The sequence below is a fragment of the Thermobia domestica genome, chromosome 14, assembly GCF_964235325.1.
Source record: "Thermobia domestica chromosome 14, izTheDome1.hap1.1, whole genome shotgun sequence".
NCBI classification, from domain to species: Eukaryota; Metazoa; Arthropoda; class Insecta; order Zygentoma; family Lepismatidae; genus Thermobia; species Thermobia domestica.
Window position 1 is genome coordinate 128,229,944 of NC_137467.1, and position 23,524 is coordinate 128,253,467.

Genomic DNA, 23,524 nt, shown 5'->3' on the forward strand with positions numbered 1-23,524 from the left:
ACGTAGGAACGCCTTTAAAGATCACTCTCTAATACAATGACCGATCTAAGTTATTGTAAAATCAATAATATTGTAGGTTATTATTAATAATAAACGGGGAGGTTTTTTAGTTTACATGGATTAATTATTCATCATGTAATTTACAGCAGAAAACATTGCAATTTGACAGGGTAATCATGCTAATAAAGCCACGTGAAAAAAGTCAAAAGAATATACTCGAAATACACAAGCAATAAAAGAAACAAAACTCGTTTAATTCATAATATGAAATTAATAACATTATTTTGGGTTCTCATTCTCTTTCTTCATTTCGCTTCATTCCCACTGTCGTCATTCATGCGATGCTGTACATCTTCATGAGTTCTCGGCCACTGCTGCAATCGATTATAAAACTCGGAATATCCGACTTTGGATATAGATATCCTGGGAATCTTTGGTTTCTAATGAAAGGAAACATGCTAGTATACTGCATCGCTCATTTTCGGTAATTTTTTAAAAACGCTTCAGCCTACACTAGCAATTATCAGCTGTTCTTACAGCTGGAATATACATGCCAGAATGATGTATGTGGCAGTCCTTTAACTTTAGCTTGTTTCATGGTATTTCTCTGGTACTTCTCAGTATGCCGAATTCCTTTGCGTTTCTTGGTCTGCGGAGATTCACCGTCTATACTTCCAGACATAGCAAAGTTAGCACTACTAATTCACAACGCAAGATGAACACGTTCAACAGAACGCCAACATCTACGACGAACTAACGATATAACTATTACGACGAACTGCGTCGTACTAAGCATCTAATCATAAAGACGCATTTTAGCGGAAAAAGTGTAACAAATAAGTGTCTCTAGCGCGTTTAATATAAGAGTTTCAATCAGTAGTAGCATGTGTTACAAACTGCGTTCAGTGCAAAAAGAGCACATACGTTACACATGTGCCCTTGTTGCACTGAACGGCCCATTATTTGCCGTTTTTGATATTTAATATAATTGCCTTCAGAAGACGATACCTGAGATTTCTTTGTGGCAAATAATGGGCCTACGTATGTAGATATTGGAACTAGTATTACCATAATTTCAACCATAATGTTACATGTGTCCTTTCTGCAATGACCTATTCAATTGTCTTCTTCATACTGCCATAGAAGGAAAGATGGAAGGAAAGCGAGGAATAGGAAGAAGAACACAACTGATCGATGATTTGAGAAACAAAAGAAAACCTTGGGAGTTAAAAGAGGAAGCTGAGGATTGAAAAACGTGGAAGAAACATTTTCAAGCCTAAATCTAAAATTGAAAAAAAAAAAAAAACTCTTTAGTCTCAGGTAACGCAGAATACTTAATGGTAATAATCTGTATCGTTCAGTAGGTGACCGGAAGTTTCTAATTTCGGTAGCAACAAGTTTCTTTTTTTCAAGAAGAGTTGATATGTAGATTGCATATCGTACACCTGGAAACTAAATAATTGCCATATCAATATACGAGGAAGGATAAGAAACTAAAGTTACAAGGCCGATATGTATCAAATTTCATCCGTTATAAAGGAATGAGAAGTGTGCGGTAATTTTAATACATGGAGTTTGCAACTGCGTAGAGTTTCAGCCACCCGCCAACTACAGCGCTAAGTGTAGATGAACACAAATGGCGACTCGTTTGGAAAGCTGGTCTCGCGAAGAAATCCGCTCTGTAATTCAATTTCTGTGGCCGAAACATGTAACTGCAGCTGAAATTCACCGACAGCTGGTAGAGGTTTACACAGAGAGAGTGTAATGTCTCGTCAGCATGTCGCAAAACAGTGTCGAAAGTTTGGCGGCTGGTAGAGAAAACGTCACCGACGAGGAACGCAATGGCCGACCCAGCACGGCATCAACAGATTTGAACACAGCTCGCGTAGAGAAGCTGATTCAGGACAACAAGAAAATTACGTTGCGGCATCTCATGGCAGAATTGGGAACATCGTTCGAAAGCGTTCCTCACTTCGTGCACGATATTCAGCAGTACTGGAAAGTTTTCCCGATGAACACGCAAGGACAGAATATTTACCAGGAGGGTATTTTCAAACTTATCCCAAGATGCCATAAGTGCCTCATCCGATATGAAGACTAAGTTGAAAAATAACCTAATGTATGTAGTATCTATTGGTTGTATGAAATAATATATACATGTTTCGTTGCAGGCTTTGTAACCTTACTTTCTGACCCCCCTCGTATTTTAGTACTCTAGCATACATGCATTCTTTTACACACGTGTACAACCTTCACCTTTGACTTTATATCCCATTTTTGAAAAAGGAGAAAGAAAAATGTCTCCTGCTGGAAGAACTTAATTCAGAATAAAATAAAAACATGTTAGTTTTTATTTAATTATTTATTTCCCTTGATTTTCGGCTGAAATTTACAGTAATGCCATTTCAGTATAAAATGTTAAAATTGTTCAATTTTGTTCACTTTCGTATTGACAGACAAAAAGATTAACTCTTGTTCTATTAATTTTCTTCTTTCTTTTCCTCTGATTCTGGAGAAATAGTTTTGTTCGATGTAGCAGTCTTATCAGAAGAAATAGCTCCTCTCCCAGGCTTAACAACAACTGGGCATGCATTAATAGGTCTAGTAGCACCTGGTCGCACTTCAGGTGCACCCACTTGTGCCTTGTATACATTAACTATTTCAGGTATAATACCTGTTCCATACCTCTTTGACCCTGTTTCTTCACTGTCAGTTGGCTTGGACTCGGAAGTGTTGCTAGGACCCATTCGCTCATCGGGAGCTAAGCCTGTAATTTTTGCTGTTGGATCTATGGCTCTACCTGGCAACATTTCTTCATTGGTTTTCGTTGGTTCATTGCTTGAATCCCTTGAGTGGGGTAGAATTCCTGCATCAGTTAAATTTTTGGCTGATGGAATGTTCGGTGTGGGTTTATTTTCACTACCAGTGATATCCTGCCAGCTTGGATTTTTCGAAGGACTTTTAGATGACGATTTTCCACCAACATCAGCTAAATCTTTACTTGCATTCGATTCTGCTTCAGCTTCAGATTTTGGCATATCCCAAGCCCCAACGATGACATTGTAAAATTTCTTTAATGAAGATTCTTCAGAACGAGCAACATCTTTTGTACTTGTTTCCTGGAATGGTGTCGTATCTGCAATCCCACTGAGTTCCTTTGCACTTGGTTTGGTTGAAGGTGTATCCTTACCGCCATCAATGTCTTTTTTGCTTTCTTTTGTTGGTAGAGTGTTCGATATAGGCTTATCATTTATACCACTAATATTCTTTCTATTCGTAGGGTACAAATAAGTACACGTCGGATTTTCATCATCTGCCTCAGTAACATCTTTCTTGCTACTCTTTTCTGATAGAGTCTTTGATGTAGCGACACCTTCCTTCTCTGTGATTTTATTTTTGCTAGGTTTAGCCGATGCGGCTTTTGAACTAGCTTCAGTTGTAAAGTCTTTCTTACTAGTTTTTGTTGACGGGGCCACTGAGCTTGGCTCAGTTCCAAAGATATCTTTTGCACTTGGTTTTGCTGATGTAGTTTTAGGAGTGGGTGACAAATCCGTTGGCGACTCTACCTCAAAGATTTCCTCTTCTTCCTCTTCATTTGGTTTCGTTGGCGCTGCATCCCAGCCTATTAATATAGGTGCACCTTCGGCGTCAGTGACTCCTTTACTACTTGGTTTTGCGGATGGAGCTTTTGACTTAGGCTTTTCCACTGTTTCCGGGATATCTTTCGCACTTGGTTTTGTTGAAGGAGATTTCGATGTTGACACTTCTTTTATTTCCGGGGCGTTGTTCTTGCTTGATTTTTCAGATACTGGTTTGGAAACAGGCTTCTCGTCTGATTGTACATCTTTTAAGCTTGGTTTCGCAGATGGAGGTTTCTGTATTGTCAGATGGAGCTTTTGATGATCTTCTATAATATCTTCTATATTTGATTTCTGTGGTGTGCCCTTCAACTCCCGCTCAATTTTCTTGTTTATCGGCGTTAGTTTGGTACATTGGGGATTATCATCTTCCCCGGATACGTCTTTTTTACTGTCTTTAGGAAATGTCAAATCCGGAAACTTGTCTGAGGTAGTTGTTGCAGCAGCAGTAACCACCTCAGTTGGCTTTAAAGTAGGTAATCCAAAATGATCCGGAATTTTCGAGGGAATATTTGTAGGTTCGTCTGCAACCTTAGCGCTAGCAATTGCTAGGTCTTTCTCGATTTCCCTTTTAATTGTCTCTTCCCGAGTAGGTTGCTCATCTGAATGAGTTTCAGGTTTTTCTTGAAACTTTCTCTGTTCTCCTACTTCCATCTTAGGGACCTTGGTTTTAGTCCTAGGTCCGGTCGGGCATTTTTTGCCGGTTTCTGGAATCAAATCCTTTGTAGCAGTCTCTGGAGGATGTTGACTTATTGCTTTATCCATTTCTTGATTAACGTTGGAGATAATAGCTGTATCTGTCTTACTGGGAACTTTGACCGCACTTTTTGGCTCTTCTGTACTGGAAATAGTCTTGCTGCCTGTAGGTGCTCCTTTCGCTTTCGGTTCCATGGCATCTTTGTCCCAATTACCTCTTGCACTTACATCAATATGTTTCGAAGGATCAGAATCTGTTGGTCCCTTGCTTTCATCTACGATTTGAGGTTGTCCAGGTTTAATACCTCTATCCGTAACTTCTGTAACATATGTTGGCTCTATAGATTGATTAGGCTTGATTGCTGCCTCTTCACTAGGAAGCACTTTATGATGAGGCGTCTTAGCAGCTGCCACAAATTTATCCTTTTCATCGGTGGATTCTTCTGGTCTCCGGATAGCAGTATGTGGTTTGGTACCTGTGGGACATGCCTTATTCGGTTTCGGTCTGTTCAACTTCGTTTCATCTGTATCCAAAGCTCCTTGCTTCGAAGAGGTGTATGGAGTCCTTCGTTCTTTGTCTTGTTTTTGACTCTCGTCCGGACCTGATGTCATATTGTCTTTTGAACTTCCGACGTCCAACTTTTTCCTGTGATAAACACCAGATCGGCGACCTGGCTCGGGAAGATCTTCGGATATCTTTTTCACTGAGGTGATTACCTTGCTCTTGCTTTTTCTCTGACCTTCCTTCAATGTTTCCTCTTTCTTGTCTGTCTTTTGGGGTTGATCCTGGGGAAGCTTGCTGCGGCTAGTTTGGTCTGCCTTCTTTTTGTCCTGGTTGTTCTCCATGTTGAGAGCTTCGTAGTTGTTTAAACTGTCTCCGTCTTTTTTTTTTCAAGTAACAAATACTAAATATTCTTGCACAATATTTAAACCAGTAATTTATGTGTCATGATTAACTATATACTGTTTAATTTTGCAGAAAGAATGGAAGCCTAAAAAGAATGTTTTGTCCTGATCAAGGGAAATAAATTTGTAGAAATGCGTAGCAACATTGTTTTTAAACATTCATTATTGTTCTCTTCTAATTTTGAAATAACAATGATTGGTACTGGTGAAATTTTGTCTCAATCAATAAAACAGCCACAACTTCATAAAAATTGTATCACACTGGTAAATATTATTATTTAGAATTACATGATATATTCACATTCTACAATATTTGAACGTTTCTTTCTAATACTTTCAGTTAGGGGAAAAGTTGAACTGTTTCCTTTGGCTCTCTTTAGCAAATTTGCTTTTGAAGCTAGAAATACGAATTCAATTCTCAGAGTGAGAATGTGTTATTCAGATCCCATTGTAAACTCTTTGTCTTAATTCGTTTTGGTGCTCAATTGAGGAAAAGGAAGAGGACGAATTCCAATGTAAACAAACAAAATTTTTCAAAGAAATTAGATACAGGGCAACACACAGTAAAGTACAGGGCAACTTGATTTGATAAAACACAGGAAAATCTGTACTGTTCTAATATCTTACTTTTCTTATTAGTCCTTATAAATGTATCATTTTATTGTGGTTTATTAATATTAACAAGGACATGCCCTTTATAACATTTAATGTTTCTTTTAGATCTGACACTATACAGGGCACGGAAAAAGTCCCGAACGGTCCAATATCTTGCGAAATACACAGATCAGCAAAACAAACAAAAACATGTGTTAAATAGTTTTGAAAAAGCTATCCAATGATACCAAACACAACCCTCTATCCCCAACCCTTTCGGGAGCACGGGGGTAACTTTATAATTTTAAATGGGAGCCTCCATTTCTTATTGTACATTTGGATTTACCAGAACAAGGGACACTGATTTGACCCAGAATTGAAAACCATCTTCACGGTTGGCGCTTGAATCAACACACAAAAAATGGCGGGGGAAGGAGGGCAAAACATTATGAAAACGAATTGCCAGTCTTGTGCTCTGTAGCCATACAGTTAGTCAACTGGACTGCGGAGTCAGGGATCCTGAGCTCGATTCCCGCTCAAAACAGCTTTTTCTCTTGTTATTTCTCCAAATAATAAGTCGATATGTTTTAACTTCAGTTAGTACTTTATTCAAGTTACATACAATACAAATTTCGATAGCCGTTCTGCAGACTAGCTTTATGAAGTGGTTCTTAGTAATAGGGTTATTACGGTTAGAGTTCATAAGGTTATTTACAAAAAAAAAAATCTCAATTTGTATTTTCTTACAAGTTAATGAATTATGGACAAACACATTATTTTTATCGAAGTTAAACTGTATGAACCCATTATTTGGGTATAAAAATACATAAAAATGTTATTCTGCGCGGGAATCGAACTCAGGATCCTTGTCTCCACAGTCCAGTTGACTAACTGTGTGGCTACAGAGCACAAGACTGGCAATTCGCATTTTCACAACGATTTGATGCCTCCTTTTTCGTGTGTGTGTCTATTCAAGACCCACCCGTAAAGGCACTGTTTTCAATCATGGGTGAAATCATCGTCCCATTTTCTAGAGAATCTAAATGTACAATGAGAAATAGGGCTTTCCATTTAAAATTTTAAAGTTACCTCTCATACCCCCGAAGAGGATGGGGTCGGGGGTTACTTTTCGTATCATTGGATAGCTTTATCAAAACTATTTAATACGTTGCTTTTTTTGTTATTGTTGTTGTTGTTTTGCTGATCTGTACATTTCGCGAGATACTGGATCGTTCCGGAACTTTTCTCGCACCCTGTATAGAAGAGGAGTTACCGTTGAACATGGTGATTAGCTTAATGGAAATGTTTGAAAAATAAACAAACTTCCACAATCAGCTCAGAAAATTTGCTGACGTAAGTTTGAATACATTGGAATACCTGAAAGTCGCGACAGATTATCCCATTCTCGAAAATTTCAGATTATTCCCCATTTTATGAAAATAATTTTACGAAATCGTTACTCCTCTTGAGAGGGCCGACTCTGGGTAATTTGCCGCCCCCTCATTCTCTAGAATACATTTTACAATCTATGATTAAAGTACGTTACCCCTTCATAATTTTAGAAGCCTTAATAATAAAAATATAGAACTCAGTGAATAATAATAATAATATTAATAATAATAATAATAATAATAATAATAATAATAATAATAATAATAATAATAATAATAATAATAACGATAATACAATTAGCTATATAATCAGCATAGACGACTTAGGCGCTGGAGACCTGAGTTTGATTCCCGGTGAGAACTTATGAAGTTAGGATTTCACTTTAAGTTGTAGCTTCACGTTTTACGTAGCTTTCCTGCCGAATGGGACTCCAAACCTCACTCACCATGTTTTCGTCTGTTTATATTTATTAACTGTTTAATTTCTTAACGTCATTCGAGTATAATCAAAAAGCTACAGTGCAAAAACACAAACCAACATGTGCTAGTTGGGCAGTAAAAAGCACGAACGCTATCTAACCGAGTCAGAGCAAAGTAAAAGTAGTGAGCCCGCCGGACAGCGCGGGGATTCGTTCGAAGAGTGAAGGCGCGTCAATGATTGTGGGTATACGTATGAGCGAGGGTAGTAAGAAGAAGTGGGTTTTGGCAATAATACAAGTATCAATAGACTTTTCATGGTTTCATACTAGTAATACTCTACTTGTAAACATAAAGTACAACTTCTGTACATTGTGTACAAATACATAGATGCTGGAAAATAGCATTTAATACTGTCATCTTTCGTATGCACTCACTTATTTTATCCGTCTTAAAACACTTGTAATGATTTTACACTAGTAATCCTACACTTGTAAGCCTAAAATGCAACTGTATTACTTTGTATTTAATTCTGTCGCTTGCAGAAATTTGTTCCTCACAAACATGACTTTTCATCCAAAGTATTGAATGTTACCTATATATCTTCCAAAATGTGGTGCCCCAAAACTACACCAGCACCCTTTCATTAACGTATTTCTACGTAGTTACGCATCTCACAATAGGTTAACTGCTGTATCGCCGGACCAATTTTAAAAAAAGAAATTACTAGATGAATTGGAGAATTTAGTTTGGTTTGTGAGGTAGAGTGAGTAAAAGTCAGATGAGAAAATAATTTCAAAGTCCCGTTAAACATGAAAATGAGTAACATAAATCACTAAACTACGTAAATAACTACATGGAAAGAACTGAATGACATGAACAACAATGCTTTCGAGAAGTTTTATTGAAATAGGAAATATTAAGTGTCCACAGTATCAGTCTGTCGACCGTCATTCTCATGATAAAAGATAATACGTCTCCACGTTCTGTTCGATATTCTGCGGAGCATTGCAGGAGTAACTTGAGTGAAAGCTTGTTTTACAGCCTCTGTCAGTTCGGCAGTGGTATCGTAACGGTTTTGTGCAACGATACCCTTTATGAACCCCGATAGCGTATTATCACATGTGGTGAGATTTGGGCTTCGTGGTGGCCAGGCAAGTGGTGCGGGCATATCCGGACTTCCATGACCAATTCAGAAAAAGACTTCCGTAGGATATTCATGTACGGCGAGGGCATAATAAACAGGTGCCCCATCATGCTGAAACCAACATGTCTCATTGATTCCGTGCTCTTTGAAGAAGTCATACGATATGTCCAGATCTCGCTGGTGATTTACAACACCGTTGAAAAAGATCGGTCCAAACACTCGTCTATTGTCCACGCCTGCTCATATCATCACATGCGGGGAATTCTATTCCAACTCTTCATAAAAGTGTGGATTGTAACGGAAAAACTTACATTAGCATTTATCAAAAGATAACGGAACTTTGGGCTACCCTGCATAATTTTATTCAGGTCAATGAAATCTATTAATTTGTATACGTATATCTCATTTTTTGACATTTTTTTTCGTTAAAAGCGCTACTAATATTGAAGAATTCATCTGTATATTATTCGCGGTTTTGCCTCAACGTTGAACAGTAAACTAGTCACTCTTTCATTCAGGAACTCTTGTTTTAAATATAAAGATTTGTTTCATTTCTGTTGAAAAGTATTTTTAGTTTGTTTAATTGAAGTAAAAGCAAAGATCGTTTCATATTTTACATTTCAAGAACAAAGGAAAAGTGCCTTTTTATGCTGTGTACTCCTTAGCGTTACTTGAGAACTCTAGAAAATCTATAGAATAGCTATATATCTTTTCAAGTATTATTACGATTTTGACTCGATATACTGACTATCTAAATGTTGAAATGCAATAATGGTATGTTGTCTAGAAGAGTGCATTTCTATTTACATAATGACTGAAAACCATTGGAGAGCTTCCCTGTAGTAGCGTGTGGACATATGGAGAGATTTTGATCGCACTTCAACAACTTCCTCAAAAAATGAAAAAAAAAAATATATGTTCCCTTATGTTGTATTGCAGAGAATTGTACACGAAAATGCTCAAAAACCGAATGAGGATATTAACAATTTCCTGCGGGAAAACTCCCGGTTCTCCCCACTCAACTGTAGGATATTCCAAACCCTCGGAAAGTCCGCCCATCACATCATCATCATCATAGGTTTCTGACATTATAGGCTCGTCACTTGCTGCAACTTATAAGCTTCCATGCTGCACGGTCTTCCTCTAAACTCTTTGTCTTCACGTATGATTTTTCTGTTCTGATATAGTTCATTAATTGTTGTTTCTTTCGTCCTCTCCCTCTCTTTCCTGCGAGCATACCCTCTAAAACGTCCCTCATGATACTGTTCCTTCTTATCCAATGTCCCAACCAGTTTCTCTTCCTTTTCATAATAATAACATTGTACTTTTCTCCTCTACCATTTCTAATACCATCTCATTCGTCTTCCGCTCGACTCAGCTAATTCGCTCCATTCTTCTCCACACCCACATTTCGAAAGCTTCCAGAAGTTTCTCATCGTTTTTGCGTAATGTCCATGTTTCAGACCCATACAATACAATATTTCACACGAAGCATTTTATGACTCTTTTTCTCAACTCTTTATTCAAGGTCCCACAAAATAGTATTTTCTTCCTCCTAAAGGCTTCTTTCGCCATTCCTATCCTTCCTTTTATTTCACGTTCACATTTCATATCATTACTAATAATACTACTCAGCTATCGAAAACTAGTCACCTGTTCTATTTTCTCCCCTCCAACTTCTATACTTGACACCGATCCCTTCGTTCCAATCACCATGACTTGTCTTTCGTACATTTATTTTCATCTCATATCCTTCACAACCCTTCCTTAAGTTTTCTAACATCCTATTGAATTTCTTTTCAGATTCAGCAACAAGTGCAATATCATCTACAAACCGTATGCATCTAATCATTCTACTTCCTACTGAAATGCCGTCTTCATTTCGTAGGCTCTTTTTCACTATCGAACTCCCCTTCCAATTGCACTCTCCTCTGTCATTTCCCACCTAACACTTATTTGTTGATTTATATATAAATTTCTTATGAGTCTTCGATCTTTCCATTGTAACTCAACTTTCTTTAAAACTTCCCCTCACAGGAGACAACCCCTGAACCCGCCTGTGCTCAAAAAACTTCATTGTATATGCATTAAGGCAATAAAACACACACATATACATAAGAAAAGAATAATTCAATATGGCACATCAAAATATAAACTAGATGGATTTCTCTGAAAACACCTCATTTTAAAAAACAAAAGATAGGAAAAAGATAAAAATGTCAGTGTTGTTAATTTAGAAATTATTTCTACATAAGAAATAACATCTTTCTACTTGCGAAGGTACTCGTCAAGTACTGTGTACAAAAATGGATTTATTAAAGATATTTAACGTTTACTTTCCAGTGACAGTATGTTTTAATCGTTGAAAAACCAGAAACGGTATGACTTCATCACTGAAAAAATAGAGGCGATATAGCATACCACCGCATACCGTCTCACTTCAACCACTGAATGTATTTTTTTTTTTTTTTTCGCTATGCTAAACACAAATAATCCTATGAAATATAATTGCTCCCTTAATAACAATCCTAGCTACGAGTACTAGCGATAAGTTTATGGCTTAACCATCGCTCATTGGTGAATTTGTATCACGTGACGATTCTAATGTTAAGAGTCACTTAATCTTCGACCACGCCCTCGCAGGAAACTCAAAATTAGCCCTCCACGTACTATGACGTCATGAGGTCACATGGTCATAAGTCACACTCGCGGAAATTTAAAATTAGCCCTAGTCCCTAAGTCACGTGGTATGATGTCACTGAAAAGGGATGTTTGAATCAGAGCTCATGGACTACTTTATATAAATTTTAGGTATATCACGTTTCCTTTTAAGAGTAAAATATTTGCTAAAAATGTAAATTTCGAAGGTTTTTCATCTAATTTACCTTCTATGATGAGGTTTTGTTGCAACATATGGTTCTATGGATAAGTATATGATTTCATTGCCTTTAATAGAGTATAGTTCGTAACATTATCGCGTACTAGTTGCTGCATAGTCGCAATTTCGTGTGGTGGTGGCGAATTTCAGAACTAAAGCGAGTGAATGAAAAAGGTACAAGACCTAAACGGCACAAGGTCTAAAAATTATTTCGCGGCACAAGTCCTAAACGGCGGAAGTCCCAAACGGCACAAGTCCTAAAATTTAGATCTAGTGCCTATATTTGTAGGACTTATGCCGTTTAGGACTTATGAATGTCACCCGGGTCATATGGTATGAATCACGGGCCTTACTCCTCGCTTTGTATTCCTGGGTTCCTGGTGGTACAGGCAACGGCGCCGACCTCACAAAATTTATGCGGGTACATATCAATGGCGGGACGTGTTATATGTTTCCAGGAGAGTCTCGATGTTTTTGACTGATCTTCTTTTAGTTAAAATCTTTTATGAACACTATCACAAAGGGATGTGCTCGATTCTGTTCACAATATAGTTCATTTTTTTATTGTGGGAGTCTGCCTTTGACTAGGTCAGAGACAGGTAAAGAAGGTGGAAGTATGTTGCTTGGTTGCCTTTATACAAATACATTTGAAACAAACAATTATGTTTTAGAAGTTACAAATTTTAACTTCCATCTCAGTGTTTTAGTTGCTTATTTTTTGAAAATGACAAGTGAGAAATATTTATTTTATTTTGTTTCAATCACACTAAAAATCTTGTAGATGCGTCGGTGCCCCGGAGTACCCACGTAGTCGGCGCGAATGAGTACAGGTCAAGGCCGTACTCTTGGATGTTGTATATAGAACCTGTGTATGTACCTTAGGACCTTTATACGAATCTCGGAAAATGAAGGTGGTCCTATTCGTCTCCTTACTTAAAAAAATCAAATTTGGGAGATTTTTTTTTACTTAATTTGTCTTCTAGAGACTTATGGTTAGGTAAATGAGTTAATTTTCTTTCACAGGACATTAGTATTTTAAAACTTTCCTTTAATTTTAAGGATATGTACTTTTGGTAATTTTTGAGGTGAAAGGGCCAAGGTCAAATTTTTATTTTATTTATTTATTTATTTTTGGCAGGTGTTTTGCCCTAGGGTCATGATGCAAAACTACTCCCTCTAAATTTTGACATTTGATCACATTTTATTCTATTAAATAGGCATAAAATTTCCTTAAAAATGCAAAGGTCCCCTTGACACAAGGAGCTCAAAATTGAAGTGTCGAATTTTTGTAAAACTGGTGCTATCAGGAATGTATATACATCATGAAAAAATATAGTTTCCGAAACAAAGTAATTATCATGGCAGACGGGAGCAAAATAATATATTTTATAATGGAGTATAAGGGAGACCACATGTGACAAATGGATTTTTTTATGTACCTTAGGTTCAGCCTAAGGATCTGAAACTTAGACAGCATGTAAAGCATAACTGCTGGCAATTGGCAAATAATAGTTAAAAACCACGGTGCAGACTTTTGCAGGTTCCGTCTATTGTACTGGACAAAAAGTGAGAAATCGAGAACGTTTACTTGCGGTGTATGGGAGAATATGTCGCAGAAAATAATGTTACTGTGAGTTCATCTTTCAAAAAGAACCTTCGGATCAAAGATCTATCGTTGGGCAGAACACCACCAGATCAGAAACATCATCATCGCAGCAGCATAATGTATAACTAGTGAAGGGAGAGAGGATAGTGCAAGCGTAATAACCTGGAGCAACGAAAACTACCAATTGATCCTAGAGACAGCATATCGGTTAATTGTGTTACTTACTGCGAATTGTATTTGTGGTATCGATCATTTGTATCGGAATACTACAGAATGTCCATAGTGTCTGTTTACAGCACTGTGCGTCTTTTTTTATTTTTATTTATTTATTTATTTATTTTTTCAATTTGAGAGTGACCATTTCGGAGTGACATTGCTGTGATATGACCGTCAGTTAACGAGGATATTCTATCGCTGATTTGTTTGTAACATTTGTACTATTTGTTGTGAGAATGGCGAGTGTTCAGCCATCAGGGTGTGGAGTATGCGGAAAATTGTTTCGAAACAAACGGAAACGAGCCATTGGAGGTCAAATGGAGTTACAGGCTCTAAGTTACTTGCGTAGTTCGCTTGAGAAATCTTTCTGTTTTGTAGCGGAGATTAGTTAGCTCTGTACAAATTGTTGGTGCAAAGTTAGAAACTTGCTTAAGGAAGTTCCAGTGGCTAGTGATGCTTGTGACAAAACTGCTTCTGCTGAACCAGATATAATTAGTTGTGGTGTACAAACTGAACCCTGTTCATACGTTATTGATGTTACCTGTGTTTCGGACAATGACCTATTTGCTTTCACTGGTGTAAGAAACGAACAGTGTATACATCTTCGTCAGTTCTGTTCCCATTTGCGACCAAGTGCCAACACTATTGTCGATAACAGATTTGCAGTGCTCCTCATGAAACTGCGACATGATTTGTCAAACAGTTCCTAGCTTCACTATTTAAATTCAAAGATGAAAGTGGAATATGTAGAGCACTGCAATCTGTTCGGGAGGTCTTGGTAGAAAAGTTTGTTCCCACTGTTCTAGGTATTAAAAACATAGACCGCGATCTCGTTCTTACCAAAGTTCCGGAACGGAGTAGACAATTATATGGAGTTCCAGCAAATAAACTTATGCTAGTAATGGATGGTACTTGCATATATATTGAAAAGTCAAATCATTACAGTGTTCAGAGTTCCTTATACAGTGCACAGAAATGTCGTCCTCTTGTAAAGCCAATGATGGTTGTCACACCGTCTGGGTTTATTGTCATGTTATAAGCCCATTCGTTGGTATAAATAACGATGCCAACATTACCAACTCTTTGTTCAGAGATGCTGCTAATAGTTTACACGACTTCATAGAGCCTGGTGACTGCGTCCTGATCGATCGGGGATTTCGGGATTACATACATGTATTGCACGAAGCAGGAACACTTGCCAACATGCCGGCTCTTATTCAAAAGGGTTCAAAACAACATGAATCAGCAGATGCAAACTTTTCACGTGTAGTCACCAAAGGCAGATGGCCAGTAGAGGCCAAAAATGGGCACATCAAAATGAAGTTCAAAATGTTCAGAAATAGAGTCTTCATAGCAGCGTTGGCACATATTTGTGCATCTCTTCTGATTGCTTGCGCCATGGAAAACCCGTTTGCAGCGCCCCTCACTAAAGATTCAGATGAAATGCAAGAAGTTGCTATTATACTATGACATGCTAATCTGCCCAATCATCTGCAACAGAAGCTTACTGATTCGGGAGACACTACTAGGTGAACATCGCAGGTTTGGATGCCACGTGATGCTACTTCACTCACTGAATTTCCTCGTCTAACTGCAGATGATTTATATGAAATAATATTAGGTACTTACCAATTCGAGAATGCTGAGACCTGCGCGGTTGAACACAAGGAAAGTAATGGCAACTTTACCTTATTTTATACTGCAGTTACTCCCACCATTTTAAGGTTTAAAATACAATCCCGACATGTGCAATCCTTACGTTATGTTCTTTTTGTAGAATTTGATTACACCCAGGTTGGACCAAAATCCATTACTGGTTGGTATTGTTAGTACCCATGTGGAGCAAGAGTTCTTGATTGTTGTTCCCATATCGCATCTGTTTTATGGTACTTGGCAATAGACAGGTACATCTCATTTACTTTTCCTGTTGCCCACTTAAATAATCTTTTCGTTGGCATCAAAGACTTGTGAATTTGACAGCACAGAGTTGGTATGAAGTGTTCCATATCTTTACAGCCAGTGTCATTTTTTTTTTTTCATCCATGTGCCATACGGACTATGAAATGTTCTCGTTTGTTTTTCATTTGGTTTGCTGTCAATTAGTCATATTTTATATGTACGACCAGAACCCGAAGAAAATATTAATTTTAATTAATGTCAGCTGCTACGCATCTCTATGGTCCATTTCACACTTTTTGTCAGGCACAGTAGTCGAAAACTATAAAAGTCTCCACCGTGGTTTTTAACTATTATTTATCAGTGTTTATGCTTGATACGCTGTCCAAATTTCAGATCCCTAGGTTGAACCCAAGGTACCTAAAAAGAATCCATTTGTCACATGTAGTCTCCCATATACTCCATTATAAAATATTTTGATATTTTGCCCCCGTCTGCCATGATAATTACTTTATTTCGGAAACTATATTTTTTCATGATGATCAGCCCTATACCTTCCTGATAGCACCAGAGTTTTGCAAAAAATTCGACACTTCAATTTTGAGCTCCTTGTGCCAAGGTGTCCTTTCGCAGATTTTTTTTTTTTTATCCTCTAAGGTAAGGCTTTATGGTTATATGAATAAATTTGGTAGGGTGTATGTCCATGAAAAGATATCGAGGAAGATGTATGAATTTGGCTTTCTCGGTGTTAAAGATCATGGCTATATCTTTTGGTCATGATTGGTATATGAAAGCTCTAAGTTCGATTCCAGATGAGAGTTTATATGATTTGGACATTAATTTAAATTCTTGTGGTATTTAGGTTGATGCTCTACAAAGATCTTACATGAAGGTACAGTGTCCATGAACATATCTAGGAGGCTGTCTGAATTTTGGATTCTCGGTGTTAAAGGTCTCGGGTTATGATTAGTGTACGATGCCCCTCAGTTCGATTCCCGGTGAGAGCTTATAGAGCTTGGATATTAAGTTAAATTCGTATGGTATTTAGGTTCATATTTTACATAGACCTCGTATTGAGCTTTCCAGTTAGAGTTTCGCTGTCACTTTATTCAAATATGATGAAAGCACTTTTTTGAACATGGATGCTTTAATGCATTCATCTTAAATTTGGACAAGAGGCACACATATGGCTCACCAGAGCTGCAAGATAAAAATATTTTAGTCAGTGAGTGCAAACATTTCTACTCAATGCAAAAAAATTCAAATTAAACATTTTCAAAAGGAAATGGTTTCACGGTTAATCGTTAAACATCATCCAGTTTGCAACTATTCGATTAACAAAATTAACGGTTTTCAACTATCCGATTATTTGAACGACTTTAGACAAACTATGAATTATGACTAACTTACAATCAGTGCAAAGTTCAAGTGAAAATTTTACACTAAAAGTTTTCAAGCCAAAATTTTGAAACAAATTGTATTTCAACTAAAACATTTCCAAAATTTTAATGAACTTAAAATGTTTCAAACGAAAATTTTAAACTAAAATTTTCAAATAAAATTTCGAAACTTTTTTTCAATGAGTATAAAAAGTTTCGATCTAAAATTTCAAACTCATTTTTTTCAACTTCAAATTTTCAGTGAGTATAAAATGTTTCAAATGAGAATTTCGAACTAATATATTCAGATCAAAACATTTTCAAACTAAATTCATGAGAAGTAGGGAAAGGTCGTCTGGTATCGGACACCTTAGCTTTTTCTAGTCTGTCAGGCTGTAAATAGCTATATCCAATTACTTAATGCACAAAACGATACCTTGGTATCTTCTACACAACATAGTAGTAGTGATTTGGCGGGTAAAAATATGTTTTTTTTTTATTATTAAAAAATCAAAGGTAACACAAATTAGCGTTCTTAAAACAGTGGAGAGTGGTATCGGACAAATATAAACACAAACATAATTACCTCTTTTAAGGTAATGTAATAGCAGAATAAATTACAAATGCTAGCTGTTTACTTACAGTTCTTACATACAAAATGCAATTTTGTTAGGCTTTCAAATACAGCTTGAAATAAAAATAAAAAATAGATCTTAAACTTCTTAGTCTCATCAAGAATCGTTAGATTTTATTATGACACAAATCACAGTGATAAAACAGACTGCTTTCGAAATTGACACATTGTTTATTGACCCAGTATTTACATGTATTGCTCTGTATCCAATCTTCATCAAAATACTCCTCGCAGATTATGATGTTCTGTTTTACAGCAAGTTTGTAAGCTAGTTTTAAACATTCTGGTTTGCTTAGTGGCATTAGTTAACTATACAAAGCCTTTACATGATTGTATTGTATTTCCTCTTGGTCACGACCAAACGTTCAACTAAGCGTGCCTTTCTTATCCGACCAGCAAGGCTTAACTATTGCCTCTTTCCCTTCCAACACGACACGATCTCCTCATGTACTCTTAGGAAAACCATACCTAGCACTAGCTGGACGTACTGCAATTTCTTTGAAAATAACTTTGTCCATGGTCAACTTCATATTTTCTTCATCCTAATTGCCACGTATTTTCAACATAGTTTCCTGAGAAAACCAGAAACCATTGAAAAACGGTCAAGTTTATTTACCAATGTATTGTCTGATACCGCCCGATTCCACTTTGTCCGATACCAGTCGAATGACTTGCAACGTATGAATGGCTATATACCAGCTTGTAACAACACGAATGAGACTACACGCCTAAATTATAATATATACACCCTACAAATCTATCTCCGCGCACCTGATCACTCGCATGAATACAAAATCTTGAAGCATGAGACACACCGTTCATCGAACAAATCCACTATGGCGTGGGCATGGCTAGTTCATTCCAATCAACTCATTGTACGCTTGACAGGCGTTGCCTTAAGCGGGAAATAACGAAAACTGCTTTGGTCCGATACCAAACGACTTTCCTCTACGTTTGACCAACTTTTAAAATTATGAATTGTTAATTAAAAAAAGGTATATAAAATATTGGCCGCTGTAACACTTGAGATATTAGCTACTTTGTAAGAATCTGATAACAGATTACTAGTCTGAAAATATATGTTTGCCTGAATAGTACAGTAGCAGAACCCTTCATTTAGGTGAAACTCGGAAATAATTGGTACATAAATGATTTATGTCTTGTTTGAAAGGTTTATGTTTGTACTACAACATAACCAAAATCCACCAAAATCCCCCTCAGGAATATCAAGATATGAGTCATCAATATGGCCGCCAGTGAATTTCGCCTCAGTACGTTGAAAAGTGTATAAAATCTCTACAGTTCGTTAGAAAAGTTAATTTTTTATTCACTTCTTAGAGAGTACATCAAAAAAGAATTTCTGTGAAAAATGTCATGCATATATTGCCGCCATTTTTAAATATGGCGTCTAACAATAAAAGAAATCGACATTCAATGTGCATTTAATGGTAAATAACTTCAAAATTTTTATATATATGTGCAAATATATTTATATCAGGATTTGAGTATATCATTAACATTCAAACGAGCCCAGTACCAGTACTATATGCGTTAAGGTGGCAGATATGTTACCTGTTTTATAGTGCAAGGTGTATTCCGTTGTTTGAAGCAGGCACGTAGCCAAGGGGGGGTCCGGACCCCCCCCTTCGAGACCAGAAATGAAAAAAATAGGGAAGGATGAAACAAAATGAAATGAGAACAGCGTTAAAAATAAACTACAGGAAGCTTTTGGGTACTCTTTCTTATGAGGAAATTTGTATTACTTGCTATACATGGTTGCGATGTGAGCGGTATATCCTGGAAGAGTCAGGGAATTTGAAATTTCTAGAAAAGTTGCGGAATTCTCAGAATTTCTGCTACTAGCCAGGGAGGTTTCAAGCTTCCGAAAGCATAGTGCCGTTGTGTACCAGCGTGGACATTTTTTATCACAATTTTTCGTCATCGCATCCTTGCAATATCAAACATGTTATTTCAAAAACAATTTTCTATTGCTCCTTTAACCTGTCATTTGAAACAGACAGTAGTTGACGAAATAATAAAAACAAAAATATATATGGAAAGAAACTTCTGTTAACATTTGATTCAACAGAAAAAGGAACGCAGATATTGCAAAATATTTTACAAGACATTGTTGAGTATGTACTTTTTATAATAGTGAATATGTACTTTTTATAATAGTTGAGGTCATAATGAAAGGAAAATTGTTATATTTGAATAAACAGAGGAAGGATGTAAATATTGTATAATCTTTTTCCATATTTTTTTTTTTTAAATTTTACTAGAGTTCTTTTTTCATAGTTTATTAAAATACTTACAAACATATCCTCACAAACCAATATATGTTGATAGTAAAGTAGTTTAGATTGATCGAGCTCCTAGGCCTTCAGAATTTCATGTCACCCCCCCCCCCCCCGCTACGACATCCTGGCTAAACGAACCAATATATATATTCCAGTAAAATTATTTAGAATGCTCGAGCCCTTGGTGTGATGACCACGTCACGGACCCCCCCCCCCTTCACGAAATCCTGGCTACGTGTCTGTTTGAAGTATTAAGCAAATATGACTGCAGTAAAGTACTTGTAGTGGAACAGCATCTCCAGAAGTACAAAGAATTTCTTGCAGAAAATTCCCGGACATCACGATTGTGGTTGCAGTATCTCGAGTATGTGGAAACTGTGAAATTATTTGTTTATGCTAGGGGGCGCGGTGGCTCAGTGGTAGAGCGTTCACCTCCGGTGCTTGGGGCTCGCGCTGTGTGAACTTTGTGGTGGACAAACATCGTGCTCGTGGGTTTTCTCGGAGTTCTCCCGTTTCCTCCCATTTTCTTCATTCCACCATTTCACTCATTATCACCGTCTCCTTTAGCCTAACCGGCATAACCGTGGGACGTTAAACTTAAAGATTTCATTTCATTTTTTTATTTGTTTATGCTGAGCGTATTGGCGATTGACACTTGTACTTGTTTTCTGTCAGTCGTATGCTCAATCTCTTTGCAGCAACTGGACACATAGGCTATAATAAGGAAAATGTGCTCGTCTGTACTTGCAATTCATGTACAAACTTTCAACATCTCATTCGTGGTTATATGAACAGTTCATAGCAAATGCCTGTACAATCCGTCGATCGAATTGCGAATGGATTGGTTTATGGCCAAACCTTGTCATTGAACAAACGCTAATTAAGAGGCGGTCTGACTCAAGGAAGGGGATTCTCTGACAATGTAAGATTGCTTTGAGTCCATACTTTGAGTCCACTGTCCACGAAGCTATGACTTCGGTAACTGTAAATAGTCACATTTCCGGAGAACAACACATTGAAATGAGGACTACTAGAAGGAACCGTGATGCAGCAGATCTAAATCAGGTATCTGAGTGGTTTGAAGTTCACAATCCTTTTGACGTCAGTGACGATTCACTTCGAAATTTGAGATCAGGTATTCGTGCTATTTTGAAAGATTCGATTAATTGCTATGACGCTGAAGATGTTGGCACAAGAATACAGAAGAGGTAGAACAACAAGAAAGTGTGCAACGCACCAATTCGAAAAGCAGATCAAGTTCAAACGCCAATAATTTCGCAGAAAGGAATCAATGTTGGCCACACAGTGCTCCACATTGATCCGTCCGTACTGTTTTTGCGACTTATTACCATTGCTGAACGAAATGGAAATGTGGCTGAACAACTCAAATATAAGCTTACTGCTGAGTCTGCAGCATTATTCAAAGACGGCTACATGAGAAAGCCGAAAAGGCTAACCTAATTATATCAATGAAGGCATGCCTGATGCTCCACAACCTAAAGTGTGTGACAGATATGTCTTACACTTTGATAATGGAGCTTTTCTTCATCACATTCAATGGCCTACAACTGGAACCTACTTAGACATTTGTGAACAGTAGCATTTGATCGCTATGGTGACCAGTCTTACATTAAAGACCATAAACATCAACGGCGCTCTCCTGAAGTCATGTCAGCCAACATAAAAATTACTGAAGACACGAAAATCCAGTGAAAATCGACAACCTTCAGCCAAATTTCTGGAAGGCCATGGATTCCATCGCGGTAGAACTTGGTGGGCTGTGAAATGAAAAAGGTATCAAGTCCATTTTGCACCTCCACTAGGGATTTTAACTGCAGAAATTTTCCAAGGAATGGAACAGGTGATAATCGAACGTGCAGTGTTTGGGGAGTATGGCGGATGCAAAAGTGTTTCCCATCCATGGCACAGAATGGTGTCCCGGGCCACCCTAGCAACGCGAGGCTTAGCATTGTCCGTAATAGGACGACCTCTTTGCGATTCAGAAGTGTTGGTTCCAGAGTTTTGAGTTTTTCTTGAACACAGCTCAACTGCTGACAGTACACAGTTGCATTCGTGCTCTGAACACCTGGTAGCAGTTCCCAATGTGCGATGCCGCGAGCAGTCTACCAAACAAACAGGAGGACCTTTTTTCTAGTGCAGTGCTAGTTTCGGCTATTTTGGAACCGGTCCATGGAATGCTAACCAATGATGGCGGCGCCGTGGAGCTTCGTACAGGACCCACTTCTCATCACACATCAACACCTTGTCCAGAAATGGCCCCTTTCTCAGACGAGACAGCAAAGAAACACAAGTATCTGCTCGCGTTGCCTTCTGGCCTAGAGTCAAATCATGTGCGACACATCGACTCAACCTGTAGTGCTACCCATGTTAATGGAGGTGCTGCCGAATTGTTTCTCCACTCATACTTAATTGTAGTCCAAGTTCCTCACATGTCTGGCCACTGTTCGCCTCAAATTACTGCCTGAAGATCGTTTTGTACATGAGTTGGTCTTCAAGTGCTTCTTCGAGTGTTTCGTCACAGTCCTTAAACTTGTTAAACCACCGCTACACTGTCCGCGTAGTCACGACACCCTCACCAAAAGACTGATATCATCTGTATTTTCCGCCCCGCTGCAGCGGCGTTTGACCCCAGTTTGAACTCATACAGCATACACGCTGTTATGATGCTTTGTGGGCTTCCCTTTTTCTACTGTCCTTACGCAAGTTCACGGTGTAATTGAACTGGCACAACCAGATAGCATGTTGGATATACCCACACCAACTGACCTTCGCCTTATTTCCATTTGCATTCAACTCACGGTGTGAGGGACAATGGAACACAAACCCCCACAAAAAGCGACAGAACTTTCTTGGTTACCTTTATATTTTGATGTGTTATATAGAATTGTTTCTTTCGTATGTGTTTGTATGTCTTTTGGCTTAATGCATATAAATATCGTGTTTTGAGCGTGGATGGCTTTACGGGATGTCTGCTGAGGGGCGGATCTTCCGGGGGTTTGGAATACCTTGCGGTCCGAAAATGTTCCTGCAGAAAATTGTTGATACAATAACTCGGTTTATGAGCATTTTCGTGTATATTTCTCTATAATACAATATAAGGATATATATATTTTTATTATTTTTTTCCAGAAAATCGTTGGCGAAGGATCAGAGTCCCTCAATTCCTCCCCCTCCCCCGTTACTAAAGAGAAGCTTTCTAGTGATTTTCAGTCATTATGTAAATAGAAATGCAATCTTTTAGACAACATACCATCACTGTATTTCAAAATTTAGATAGATGGTATGTCGAGTTTAAATCATAATAAAACATACCGCCTCTGCTTTTATTTCCACTTCGAACATTGGAGTAAATACCATCTTTTCACAACGCGGAGTAGAACAGGACGATCCACTACGCCGGGCTCTGTTTGCTTTGATTCTCCAACCTATTGTAAATGATATTAATACAGAGCTAAACATTTGGTATTTCGATGATGGAACCATTTCGATTCAACATTTATGACAATTACAACTGATGTGATAATAATATTTTCTTGCATTCAGTCGATAATAGCGACATCAACCAGTGAAACTCCGCTCTAAATAATCATGTTGCTCGTTCTCAAGGGGTTGTTAAGTGTGTGTGTGTGTGTGTGTAACTGTGAAGGTGTCGGGAATATGCTACCACACTTGTGGAGCAGTCACGGCAAGGTCAGAACTAACGTGTATAATCTACGGCAGCACGGAGGGTGTTTAGCTTATATATTCGATACTACAGTAGATTTTTCTTTCATTTGCATTTACAAAATAATAATAATAATAATAA

General features: G+C 37.7%; 1 protein-coding gene across 1 annotated transcript; it reads right to left on the reverse strand.

Annotated features, from left to right (window-relative positions):
* Positions 1 to 2,343: 2,343 nt before the first annotated feature.
* LOC145670311 (uncharacterized) lies at positions 2,344 to 5,377 on the reverse strand. Its single transcript, XM_081738797.1, has one exon. The coding sequence runs from the start codon at positions 5,178 to 5,180 to the stop codon at positions 2,481 to 2,483; it is 2,700 nt and encodes an 899-aa protein (XP_081594923.1). The 5' UTR covers positions 5,181 to 5,377; the 3' UTR covers positions 2,344 to 2,480.
* Between the last annotated feature and the right edge of the window lie 18,147 nt (positions 5,378 to 23,524).